Here is a 13,402-nt window from a genome sequence, read left to right as displayed (position 1 = left end):
GGTACACGCTCCAATATGCAGAGGATAATTCAGATCTCTTAAGGATGGTCGACAAAGTCAGTTTTTTTCGTTTTAAATTGTGATCACTGAGAAAAGGAAAGGCAATAGACAAGATATGTAAATTTTCAGCAAATGTTGGAAAGGAAGGAACGTCTCACAAGTGGCTCACTGAAAAAAGGTCAGTGTTGGTCCACTTCTGAGGTACAATGGGGAGAGTGCAATATTAAAGTTAGGTACGGAATCCAAAATACGTTGGCAATTGCCAGGAAAGAAATATAAAAGACTTTATAAGTAACAGGGTGGTGAAATAGAAGGCAGATGATATTTAAGTCATTTGTGTTGAATAAGCTGATACAATTTGAAAGGAAACAAGCGTAAGAGGGAAAAAAAAATGTAAATAAGGGGCCTGGGTACAATCTAACCATTAATGTGCATATCAGTGAATTTGGGGTTTTAACAAATTGAATACAGGAATAAATATTCTTATGCACAAGAGAAAGGTGTGGCCACACCACAGTATGCTATTTAGTGGTGAGTATTCATTATAGAAAGGGAATTCTACAGATGCTCTATTGAAAGTATCCTGACTGGTTATATCACAGCCTGGTACGGCAATTGCAATGCATGGGAACACGAAGCAGCAGAGAATCGTGGTCAAAGCCCAGTCCATCACAGGTACAGCCCTCCCCACCACTGACAACATCCACAGGAGATACTGCCTCAAGATGACATTATCTATCATCAAGGATCCCCACCATCCAGGTCACACCCTCTTCTCGATGCTACCATCGAGCAGGAGGTACAGATGCCTGTAGTCCCATACCATCAGGTTCAGAAACAGCGACTTTCCTTCAAGCTGTCAGGTTCCTGAACTGACCTGCACAACCCTAATCCTACCTCAGTGACAGAACATTATGGACCACCTCTTGCACTCCCATGGATTTGTCTCTGATTGTGTTTTCTTTTGCAATAATGTCTTCCTTTGCGGAGTTTTTTTTCCACTCTCTGGTATAATTTATGTATGATTATGTACATGTCCTGAGAGTTGTCTGACCTATGTACCTGTGATGCTGCTGCTAGTTTTTCATTGTACCTGTAACTCATTGTACTTCTGCATATGACAAACTCAACTTGAGCGCACAAACAGAATATTCACATGGCACAAGTTATCAAAAGTGCCATGGAGAAAAGAAAAAGATGGTCCAATAAGCAAACTAACACTGGTGTGACGAGGGGGATTTTTTTTTATATATAATAAAAGTATTGTTTATAAAGTTTTAAATGTATCCATTATAATGTGCACCAGAGATCTGAAAGCCATCGCTTAACATCAATTTTTTTGTATCACATTCTTGTGCAGTGCAGCCAGAGTCAATAATTGAAGCCAATTGCTTCATTGTTTAGGATATATTACAGATCTACAAATTACAAAGTAGATGGGAAAAAAATTAGCTTAGGAGTAAAACAAAGAAAAAAATTGACTTTGGGAAACTTAAGTTATCAACTGGACAGGGCAAGTGAAAAAAGAATGCAATTCCTAAAATATGTACAGTATGTTAAGCAGTTTATATTGACAGAAGTGTTGCTGGATCTGGTTGTGATGCAAGGTGTAAATCAGGTCAGAGTAAAATATGTACAAGCTCCTTGGAAATGCCAATTACAATACATCGAGGCTCAAAATCCAACCACAGGAGGGAAAGCCAGCTCAAAAGCTAAAAGTGTGTTGAAGTGCTTTGGAAGCAGAGATTAACAATACTGTGGAGCACTGGGTTGCTTTGCAAATCAAAATGGTGCTGGTTGTGTTATTTTCCACTTTCTTGAAGTATTGAGATGGTGGTGAACCTGAAACCGGTCAAAAACAAGAACAACAACTTTATGAAAGCTGAGAAGGAATAAAGTTCATAGAGAGGATTATATCCAGGGCCTGACAGGCTCCAACCTTGGATTCAATGGGAGTGATGGAAGGTAGTCTTGGACTGCAGAGAGATATTAGGGCGTTGGTGAAATGGGCTGAAAAGTGGCAGATGAAGTTTAATCCCAATTTAAACTCCATAGATAACTTGGTTAGGAAGGGACATGGGATACTGACCTTCATTATTTAGCCATTGAATAAAGTAGTACAGAGGTTATGCTCTATCTTCATAAAACCTTGGGTAGACCTCAGGTGGAGTACAGTATGCAGTTCTGGTTACCAAAGTATAGGAAGGATGTGATGATGCTGGAGAGGGTGCAGAGGAGATTCCCCAGGATGTTGCTTGGGATGGAGCCATTCTGAGTGACTGGAGTAGCTAGTTCTGTTTTCTCTGGAGCAGAGATTTAGTGGCGACAGAATTGAAGCACACAAGATTATGAGTATAGATAGGGTAGAGTGCAGGAAACTTCTGAAATCAGAGATGAATAAAAGTAGAGGACATAGGTTTAAGGGAAGGGGGAAGAGACTGAGAGGGTATATGACAGGGGGCCTTCTTCACCCAGGGAAGAACCCTGAAATGTACTGCTTGAGAGAGTGGCTGAAGCTGGGTTATTGATAGTATTCCAGAAATGTCTAATTGAGCACTTGAATTCCTTAGGCATAGAGGGCTATGGATCAATTGCTGTGCAACAGGATTAACATGGAAGGGTGCCCATTGGTCACCTTGGAAGAATTGGGCCCATTTCCACACTGTATGATTCTATTCTATGATGTGGGTGTGGAGGAGAGCTGATGTCCCCAAAATACATTTCAGGGCTCTCATGTATGGATATTGAGTAGAAAACTTCAGTGACTTAAATATCATTTACAAAACCAGGGAGATAATCTGAATAATTAGAGCTCAGTTACTTTAATATTCATCATGCAGATGGATGGCTGTCATAGAGCTGCTACCTCACAGTTACAGCAACTTGTTCAATCCTGACCTCAGTGGCCATCTGTGTTGAGTTTGCATGCTCTCCCTGTGACCACATGGGTTTCATCCAGGTCCTTCTGTTCCTCCCCATTCCAAAGTGTGTGGGTTGGTAGATTAATTGGCCACTGTAAATTGCCCAGTTGGAGTGATAGTATTAGAATCTGGGAGAACTTAATGGAAGCACAAGATTAATTTGTGTACATTGGTGTTTACCAGTTAGTATGGACTCATGGGCTAAAGGGCTTATTTCCATAGTATACAACCATGTATTTTGCCCACCCAACAAAAACAGTCATTGTGCACTTCTTAATGAAGACTGAAAATACAAACAGTCACACAAATTTCAATAAGGATTATTGTGTTCAAGATATCCCATTTAATTATTTTTAAGGGTTTAGACATGTAGGGGTGGGGAAGTGTAGTGTTATAGGAAGACCTCTGACAAGAAACCATGCAAAGAAGTCACTTTGAGAATATTGATTAAAAAGGAGAAAATAGAAAGGAGGACAATTTTCCACAGTACTTGCAAAGGATTAGTGGCATCAAGGACTCAGCTCTGAAGCAGTTTCAGGTCAGCTCCAAGACACCTATGCATTCCAGAAACAAATTATTTGGACACACATTACACACAAAAATCATTTGGAAAGCAGTGAAACTAAAGTTTGCAGATGACTTCAAACTAAGGTATCTCTTTAAAAGACCAAATGAAACTGCAAATATGTTACTAAAATGGGAATACAATTTCCATCAGCTATATATTAATTCACGTCAGGTGTGAGAGGATGCATTTTGGTTACGGAACAGCAGTAGTTATATTTTACCTTGTTAGTGACACACTGCTGAGACCTCATGAACATAGGTTCACAGAATATTACAGAAAGCATCAAAAGGCCAATAAATATGTTTTTGAATGGGATTCTAAGCTTAAACACAGGAGACAATAATGAGCCAATAAAAACCATTAATCAGAAGGGAGCACGCAGAGTTGGGAAACATATCAATGAAAGGAAATCTAGGCATATGGATACAAAGATGACTCAGCCAGGTGCTGTTCATATGGGAAAATGCATACACAAAGACAGTAGGCAGGACAGAAAATTGCCATTAATATTTATTTTCTAATAACTGAAAATCTGTAAAAAAAAACCCAGTGGAGCGAGTGCCAGCGTAGGAGGGTGGGGTGGAATGGGGGGGCAGGGTACAAAGAATTATGAAGGAGTTGAGAGGTACTGAGAGTGCAGAGAGGAGTGCTGGTAATTTGCTGAAACACTGGGTAGACTGGTCACACAATCCAAGGTATTATATTAGAACCCTGATATTACAGAATCCACAATATCATTGTGGATATCCCTGTCATACAATGTCACTGAAGTAATGTTTTGAAATTATGAAGGGTTTAGACAAGGTATCAATGACATCAGGTTTCAGCTTAATCTCATGATTTAAAACAAAAAGGTGTTTCTTTCCTGTTGAATTCTTTGGATTTGTACTGCAGCAGGAAATAGTTAAATTGCTCGTGCCAAGGATGCTGCAGGGTTCAATGCATCAGTGCACAATTTGGCTGAGCGTGCAGTTTGTTTTCTGCTGAAGCACCGGATATGTGATTCGTCACTGCTTTGGAAAACAAGATAATTTTGATAGGTGGGTAATGGAACAATGAAGCCAAGGTGATTAGTTACATGCCTAATGGTAAACAAGTTAAGATCTCATGTCTGGTAGAAGCTCTCTCATTTGTCAGTCAATACTTGCCACATTACAATGAATCCATGAAGATCTGAGCTTTCCATTATAATTTGTAAATGTTGAAGTGTTCAATGATGGTTATCTCTCTCCCCGGAGGATAAATATTGTAGTTCATTTTAATTTCTATCTGATCACTTAGTGACCATGGGTGTGCAAACACTGCTTATTCATTCATTTTTTGGTATGTGGATATTGCTGGCAAGGCCACAATTTATTGCCCATGCCTGATTAATCTCAAGGTAGTGGCGGTGAGCTGTCTCATTAAACTGCTGCAGTCCTTCAGAAGATACTCCCACGATATAGTCCATTTCAAGCAACCATGGCGTCAGATTCAAATGTTCTTACTTTGACACCAAAAAGACGTGCACAAGTCATATAACGTCATGTTACTCTGGGATGTTTCTCCTCAATGATGTGGTGGATCAATACTTGTGCCTCATAGCATTAACTCACACCTTTTCACTATTCACATGCAGGGCTAGCTATCTTTCAAGGGAAAGGATTAAGAGCCAAGCTAAGGTAAAAGAGAAAACTGAAAAACAAAAATGAAGCCCAATTCCTTCCATCGTAACAGCAGACAATGCTCTGAAGTATATGACCCTTAACAATAAGAAACCAAAGAGAGAATTTGATTGTGGGCAGTAGTGTGATGCTGCAAACAATGCTGCTGCTGCACAGCAACTGTGACCTAGTTTTGATCCTGGCCCAAGATGCAGTCTGTGCAGACCTTGCACACTTTCCCTGTGACTGGGTGCATTTTTATTGGGTGCTCCCACATCTCAAAGGCATGCTGGTTGAAAGATGCAAAGTCATAAGTTCATAGAGTTATTAAGTACAGAAACAGGCCCCTCGGTCCAACTCATCCATACCGACCAAGACTCCAGGTCTAAGCAAAATCCTCATGAATCTTTTCTGCACTCTCTCCAGCTTAATCACATCCTTAAGTTGACTGGACACCATAAATTACCCTAGAGTATCTGGGTGGCAGAAGAGTTTGGTGTTTGTTGTTAAGTAATACATCTCTAATCATTTTAGAACACAAAACAAAAGTGATTCCATTGTTCACTAAGTAGCAGGAACAGGTTAGATGTGGAAAGGAAATTTCTCTGCTTTGTTCAAGCAACATCACTTTGCTGTGCACCGCACAAACAATTTTCCCTTGAGAAATTGCTCCATTAATTAGTTATCCTTACAATCTGACCCAGTAATACCTCAGCACCAAAGAAACGGACAGACATCAAAAAGCACAGACTCCACTGGACATAGAAAATTAAAATATTCTTTAAAAATTATACTGGTATGAAATAATTAACTAATTGAAATGAATTAAACAGCATACGTAGGAACAACATGAAGCCAGGAAAAGCCCTTGAATACTCACCAATTACCAGGTAGGAACAAGCACACCTTGGTGTATTTGTATCTGCTAATTTGTATACGTGAGCGGTCTCCGATCCACAGAGATTAAGTGGAATATGTCAATGAGTCAGTGCCAAGACCATGGTTAGATTGAATTTTGACAGCAATCTGCTAAAAAGATTCATTACAAACAGCAGCTGATAGAAATAATATGTACAATTATTGATAGAACAGTTTTGACTCCAGGCATGATTGAAGGGGGAAATTACCCAATTAGCTCCATGCTTCCTATCAATACTGATGCCACTACTTATACCCAAGATAAATAAACATCCTCTTCACATTTCCTCCACTGAATTTCAATCCAACATCGTGCACAAACTATTTCCATCCTCCTTTGAGAGGATGTGGACACCAAGAGGAAGGTCAGTACATATTGCCCAACCCTTGAAGTGAATTGTTTGAAAAGGCAGAGGGCCTGGAGTCACAAAAATGCCAGACCAGTTAAGTTCAGAGGATTTTAACCACCACCATACCCACCAACCCTTTGAGCCCAGCTTGTATTATAAAAGCTTAAAAATTCTTACAAGTTGCTTTCAGCTTAAACTCTATTTCTAACTCAAAAAGCAAATTCTGACATGTAATAATAGTGCAAAATCATTGCATAAAATTAGTACAGAACTTCAACCACTTAACTGACTGAAAACTGCAAAGTTTCTTTATTTACTCCACTTACATAACATTATACACGTTAAAAACATTGTGGCAATGCGAGGAGCCAACACACACCTACCACTGTCATCACTGGCCCACTCTCCTTTCTTTCACTTCCATAGTCATCCACCACTCAACTGACAGGATGACAGACTGGGTTTGATCCATTAGATGTTGGATCACTTAGCTCTAAATAACCTGGTACTTCCATCGTCTAGTACACAATTGCTCTTCATTCATTTAGGCACTCTCAGTTTCCTGGCAGCCATTACTGAAACCAACAACTTTTCAATATATGTAATTAATTAAATTTAAATTCCACAGATGTTGAGATTAAATTTGGATGCTTTAGTCCACATCATTAGCCCAAGCTTCTGAACGACTAGTCCTGCAAAATAACCCCTGCCCCACCATCTATATTTCTCCAGCACTACTTCAACTCAGACAGGACCAATTATATAAGGACCTTCCCTTGGCTGCATAATTAGAAATCCCCAAGCAGGATTCTCATCCTTGAGGAAATGAACAGGTGCATCATCTTCCACATATTCACAAGGGTATTTTGGAACCATGCCATTGCATAGAAGACAGCTGAAGAAGTTGGTTAAATGCTTGAAGTTTAACTTTACAGATCACCTCTGTCTCCAAACCCACACCAATCTGCACTGTACCACCTCAACAATGCACAGGTGCAGATGTTGAGGCCAGAGTTCGGACCAATAGAATTATTCCATGTTTAAGCCAGTCACATCATTTAAATTACTTGTTTTTACCCCCTGGCCGTCTCATACTATTCAATGAACAAGTTTCAAGATAGAATTGCATGAAAGAGGGGTCAGTGCTCTTGGCTGATTTCTGGCAGTCTGGTTTTGACCACAATTAAAATTAGTTGTTAATTCATAATAACTTTGTCTAGCTTGATGTTCAGACAATCACTTCAAAGTCCATAAATATGCCAGTAAGCCATCATGTTTTGTCTAATTTTCTTTTTCAAAGCACAATGAAAAGGGTACTATCACATGCATATAAATTTGATCTACTTTAATTAACCAATGCAAGAGTAGCTCTAAGCTTTGCACACTATTCAATTGCTTTAGATTATGAATCAGTGGAACTCATGTGAAAATGATACTCCATCAACATGTGATGTAACTTAACTACTAACAAATTGTTCAAACGAGGGTTACCACTTCTGGTTAGACACATTCCTGGAGCTTTGATTCTATGACATGATCATTATTTGTTGGTTTAAATTTGATAACCCAGCACTGCAACAATCTTAATGCACAAGCTACAAGGATATACAGTACATTTTCTTCTTTTTGAACTTGATACATAATTTGAACAAGTGCCTTGGAGTCATACGAGAACCTGAATAGTTGCTTTACATGTACTTGCATTCAGGGAAAAATCAAATGAGCAGCAAGAGGTTTGCAGAATGACTTGGCTAATTGGTACTCTAATATGTGTATACCACAGTGAAAGCGAGGCTGATTTGCCACACACCGATTAGGTTGGCACTTATACCTGGTGAATGGAGACCTGGAGCTTTAAAGCAGAAGGAAGAATTTCATGGGTAGCTGTGCTGGCTGACATCACCTACTCCAAACATCCAGCTACAATCAGGCAATGATCAGTCTTTACATTATGGCCCTATTCTGCAGCCAAAAGTACAGAAAGCTCCAAATTATGAAAAAATATTGTTAGAAAGAAATATTTCCAACAATTGTTCCCACCAACAGATCAAGCTTACTTAGAATAAGTGATGGAACCTCTGCAGTATTGTGCTGCAGCCATACTGTTGTAAAAGCCTTTTTTTAAACCATTACCATAAATGCAATTCCACTGCAACAAAGAGACTTTAGGCTGACTAAATGCCTAGTATAAAAGTCATTAATCCACTGCTGCTCCTTGTCCACACTCACTTGAAATACAAGTGTGGAGCAACTTCATTACAGGATTCATTGTTGAACTTTGAAAGTTTAGAAAGACCAGATTCAAAGAACAACCCTGGAATCTACAAGGTTTGCTGTTAGCTGGTATCTTTGATGCAGTTTACAAGAATAAATTTGACATGGGGATAGTTAATCAAATGCTTGCACAGAGGCAAGCCTCAAGTTGAGTCTCAAAAAAAGGTAGAAAGGAATGGGGAGAGATTAAGAGAATGAATTCCAGAGCTTTGGGCACTGGCCATTGAAACTACAGCTACCATTGGTGAAGCAATAAAGATCAGCAACAGCTCAGAATTCAATGAATATAAAGATCTAGTGGGCTGGAGCAGGTTACAGAGAAGGGGAGATGCTGCAGAGGGATTACGACATGGAGGTAATATACAAATTCAGGTACCAGTGCAGTATGAAGCAATTTAAGGCTGTGATCACGAGGCGAATAGGGCCAGCTACAGGCTACTTAATACTAGAGCTCTGGGGAAACAATTTTACATAGGGTGAAGATGGTCAGGGATGAAAAGATAGCAAACCTAGAGATAACTATGATACAAATGAGGTTTCCTCAAGAGTTAAGTGGAACAGGCGCAGATGATGTTGAGGAGAAAGCGATGGTCAAGGTGAGCAAACATCTGCATGATCAAAAAAAATGAGGTCAATTAAGACAAAGATCAGCCCTAGCTCAGGCAACGATGAGAGCGCAAGGTGGAGACAATGGTGAATTGTGTTGGGGGCAGAAGCCCGAGCCATCGTCTTGGACCTCTGCCCAATACAGTTTGACTGAAGTCCTGCTCAACCAGTGCTGTATATCAGATGAGTAGTGTGATAAATCAAATCGGTCGAGGAAATGAGTGAAGAGTTAGCAGGTTTGGTGTTCAGGGTGTGTGCAATTTGACCTCCATTCATACACTGAGAAGCTGCATACTAATGTGCAATTGCAGAAACCACCACACTTTGGCATTTTCCACTCTTCACTTAAATTGCAGCTTGTCAGCAACACAGGCTGAACAGCATCTTAAATAAAGGCAATTTCCTCGAGACTTTGCTGAACAACCTCCTGCTAGGCAGTTCCTCAGGATTGATGTTGGCTTGCTTCTACTCCACTCTGGCAAATTTTGAGGTGGCTCATGTGGTAAATGTGGGAACCACAGACTCTTACACAAATTGCTGCCTATACATACCACCACCTATTGATATTCAGGTTTCTAACACTAACTCAAAATATCAAGTTTCCTTTAAAAAAAAAGACTTGCATTTTGTGATAACAGAAAATGTTACAAAACAAAACTATTGTGTCTAATTGGCCTTCATATTGATCAGACATCAAGCCAAATAAGAACTGAAAATATCAATACCACTTTCTCTTCAAGTTATAATTTAGAGACATCCTGAGCTGACAGGCAGAAGAAAGCTAAAGTCATATCTTGGCGGTGCAGCATCATTCAATTTAACCACTGGCAATTTGATTCTCGGCATGCCAATGGGATACGCATCAAACCATTTCACAAAGTTGTTTCTTTCTTCAATCAAAATACTACCCAAGTTCAAGCTCCAGGGTTGAGACAACTTAAACCAGAAACAAATTAGTGTATTCAACCAGGGTTACAAAATAAAAAAAAACATTGTAAAAAAAAACACACAAAACATCGTCAATAATATTTTAATTCTTAGCAACTATGACCGACTAATACTTTGGAAAGAATTTCAGGTTAATCACATGCAGGAGCTAAAGACTCTCAGCTGCAAAGAACAGGATGTTCAGAATAATGTAATTTTGTTCACAGCACCTCATAAGTCTTCTGCATCATTGCAGCCCAAAATACCATGGTATCTCTAATGAGGAAAAATGGTGCTAAGAAAATTAAATATTCATATCCAATGACAGGAACAAATGCTGCTTATTTCAACAGCAGTGCAAATTGTCTACTTGGTCAAGGAAATTTTCCAATCCTCAACTTTACAAATGGCACCAAAAGGTTTAAAATAGATGACCAGACACACGATGAAAGCCAAAAGAACTCATTCCCTCGTTCTGAGTTGAATGTGCTCCAGTTCGAGACACTATGCAGGAAAACACTACCATACTCGTACCTCTGATCTCAAAGCTCACCTATACCACTAGTTTACTGGACAATAAGGGATTGTGATACAAATTACCTTTGTTTTTCTAGTGTGCACTTGGGAGTTAAAATCCAAAAGATCAAATGGGCACCCTCCTTGCCTCACCATGAGTGTATCACTTTGTTCTACCATTCCTCATCCTACCATCAATTATCCAGATTATATCCCAGTCAGCCTGGCTCTTCCAAACACACTGCTGTGAAACCATCTATTTTGAACTCCCCAATTCTCCTGGGTCATAATCTAACAGGCCTATTTCACTGCCAGCCTACACATGCCCTCAAGGAAAAAAAAGTCAGTGAATTACATAAATCTCACACAGCACCTGCTCCAGACCATGACGAGCATCAGACTGAACAGCAGACTAATCAATACTTAAAAATCCCAAAACTTGAACATCAGAAATTTAGTTGTAATAAGGCCTCATTCACGGACACAGGAATGAAAATGGATTTGTTTTTCCAGTAACCTGGAATTTCCTGTAAAGATCAGCACCGAACTGGAGATTTTCTACAAGCGCATCTAATAAACTCTGCCCTTAAGGGAGCCACATTGGGAATGAGACAGTCAGTCATCAACTTCCTCTTGGAATGTGTGCTCACCAAGATCTGGAAAAATATGCAGTTATCTTTGTAGAAGTTCATCAGGAACAGCTGCATACCATAGGCCTGTGCCCTACCCCAGGACACATCACCTGCTGCTGGAAGATTATCAACTCTGTGCAAACCTTTGGTCTGCATAAAACAGATTGAAAGCTCTTGTTAAAGCAGCCCCTTATTCACTTTTTCCAATCACCACTATCCAATGCTGCAAAACCAGATTTGAAACAAGGATTTTTAAATTTGTGGAAGCAGATCTGGATACACTACAAAACAAACTACTTAAACTTGTATCTACCAGGCATTGGGAACAGTTTTCTAAACATGCAGTTTGATGAGGACTACATATTCTCTAAGGCAGGCCAAGATGCAATAAATATTTTCCCATTACTACTGTCCCAGGAACAGAATTGAATACAATCAAAAACAAACACATTTTTTGGGTCCTGTAGGTGAAAAGCAGCACTAATGTTTTACCTCCAATTCCAGATCCTGAGGCTCTGCTTCAGAAAGTGGGATCACTACTATCTTGGTTATTTTGTACACTTCATGCTCCCCTGGAAGCTTTCCAACCAGTGCTTTCTGGCGAATTAGAAGGAGCCGCCATGCAAAATCTGAAAAGCAAGCCAAAAATTGGTAAGTTTTTAAAAAAAAATTTATTTACAGCACAGTAACAGGCCCTTCTCGCCATTTAAACCCATGTTAACCTACCCACATCTTTGGAATATGGGAGGAAACCGGAGCACCCGGAAGAAACCCATACAGACATGGGGAGAATGTACAACCTCCTTACAGACAGCAATGGAAATTGAACCCCAATCGCTGGCACTGTAATAGCGTCACGCTAATCACTGCACTACTGTGCTGCCCCCAAGATATCAAATGATTTGCTTCCTGTGCCTCAGTGACAATGGCTCCAATGTTAGGGCAATTCTGCCCCATTAATCAATAGAACAAACTCTGGAACAAAACATTTACACCAGAGGATGGAAAATAGTGCAATTTGTCTCCTTTTATCAAGACAAATTTGACTGGGTGCAGCACTGGGAAAATGCTATGGTCACAGTATTCCAGTTGTGAAATTGAAGATATCCATTATGTAGCCCTGGGCTCATTTAATCATTCAGCTAAAATAAGCAGAGGCAGAATGTTCAAAGTTGCTTCCAGACTGACACCCGACCACTGACCTGAAGTAATGGTTTGAAGGTTCATGTGCTGAGCTGACAACTTTGGTGATCAGGAACAGTAAGGAGTAGGCCATTCAACTTCTGGTGCTTGATTCCCCCATTTTATTAGATCACAATAATCTGCAATGCATTGCTATCTACCAAACTTTGTTCCACAAACTCAACAAATGCTACCCGCCCCCACGCAACCAGCACCCCACCCCCCCCCAGACCACTTTCCCCACCCACGCCCCCACAGTCAGACCACCCCTCACTGCAAAGAAATACAATCTAAAATTAGAACATAGAACACTACAGCACAGTACAGGCCCTTCAGCCCACAACATTGTGCCGACAATTTATCCTACTCTAAGATCTATCTAACCCTTCCCTCCCACATAGCCCCCAATTTCTCTATCATTCATGAGTCTAAGAGTCTCTTATCTGTCCCTAATGTATCTGCCCCCACAACCTCTGTAGGCAGTGCATTCCATGCACCCAACCACTCCATAAAAAAAACTTACATCCCCCCCCTCCAATCACCTTAAAATTATGCCCCCCCCCCCCCGTGTTAGCCATTGTCACCCTGGGTAAAAGTCTCTGACTGTCCACTCGATCTATGCCTCTTACCATCCTGTACACCTCTATCAAGTCACGTCTCATCCTTCTTCACTCAAAAGAGAAAAGCCCTAGCTCACTCAACCTATCCTCATAACACATGCTCTCCAATCCAGGCATCATCCTGGTAAATCTCCTCTGCACGCTCTCTAAAGCTTCCACATGCTTCCTATAATGAGGTGACCAGAACTGACACAATACTCCAAGTGTGGTCTAACCAGAGTTCTATAGAGCTGCAGCATCACCTC

The 13,402-nt window shown here is 40.2% G+C and overlaps 1 protein-coding gene across 3 annotated transcripts in view; it reads right to left on the bottom strand.

Moving 5' to 3' along the window:
* inpp5f (inositol polyphosphate-5-phosphatase F) overlaps positions 1–13,402 on the bottom strand; it is a 143,141-nt gene that overhangs the window by 52,917 nt on the left and 76,822 nt on the right. For all 3 annotated transcript variants that reach the window (XR_007957289.1, XM_052027641.1, XM_052027644.1), the window contains exon 3: positions 11,848–11,984. Coding sequence is in view for 2 of the 3 variants with exons in the window: in XM_052027641.1 (XP_051883601.1) it covers positions 11,848–11,984 (137 nt within the window). In the remaining variant the exon portion in view is untranslated. The remainder of the gene's footprint in view (positions 1–11,847; positions 11,985–13,402) is intronic.

Source organism: Pristis pectinata, chromosome 12 (assembly GCF_009764475.1).
Source record: "Pristis pectinata isolate sPriPec2 chromosome 12, sPriPec2.1.pri, whole genome shotgun sequence".
Taxonomy (NCBI): domain Eukaryota; kingdom Metazoa; phylum Chordata; class Chondrichthyes; order Rhinopristiformes; family Pristidae; genus Pristis; species Pristis pectinata.
This window is presented reverse-complemented; position numbering and strand designations above follow the sequence as displayed.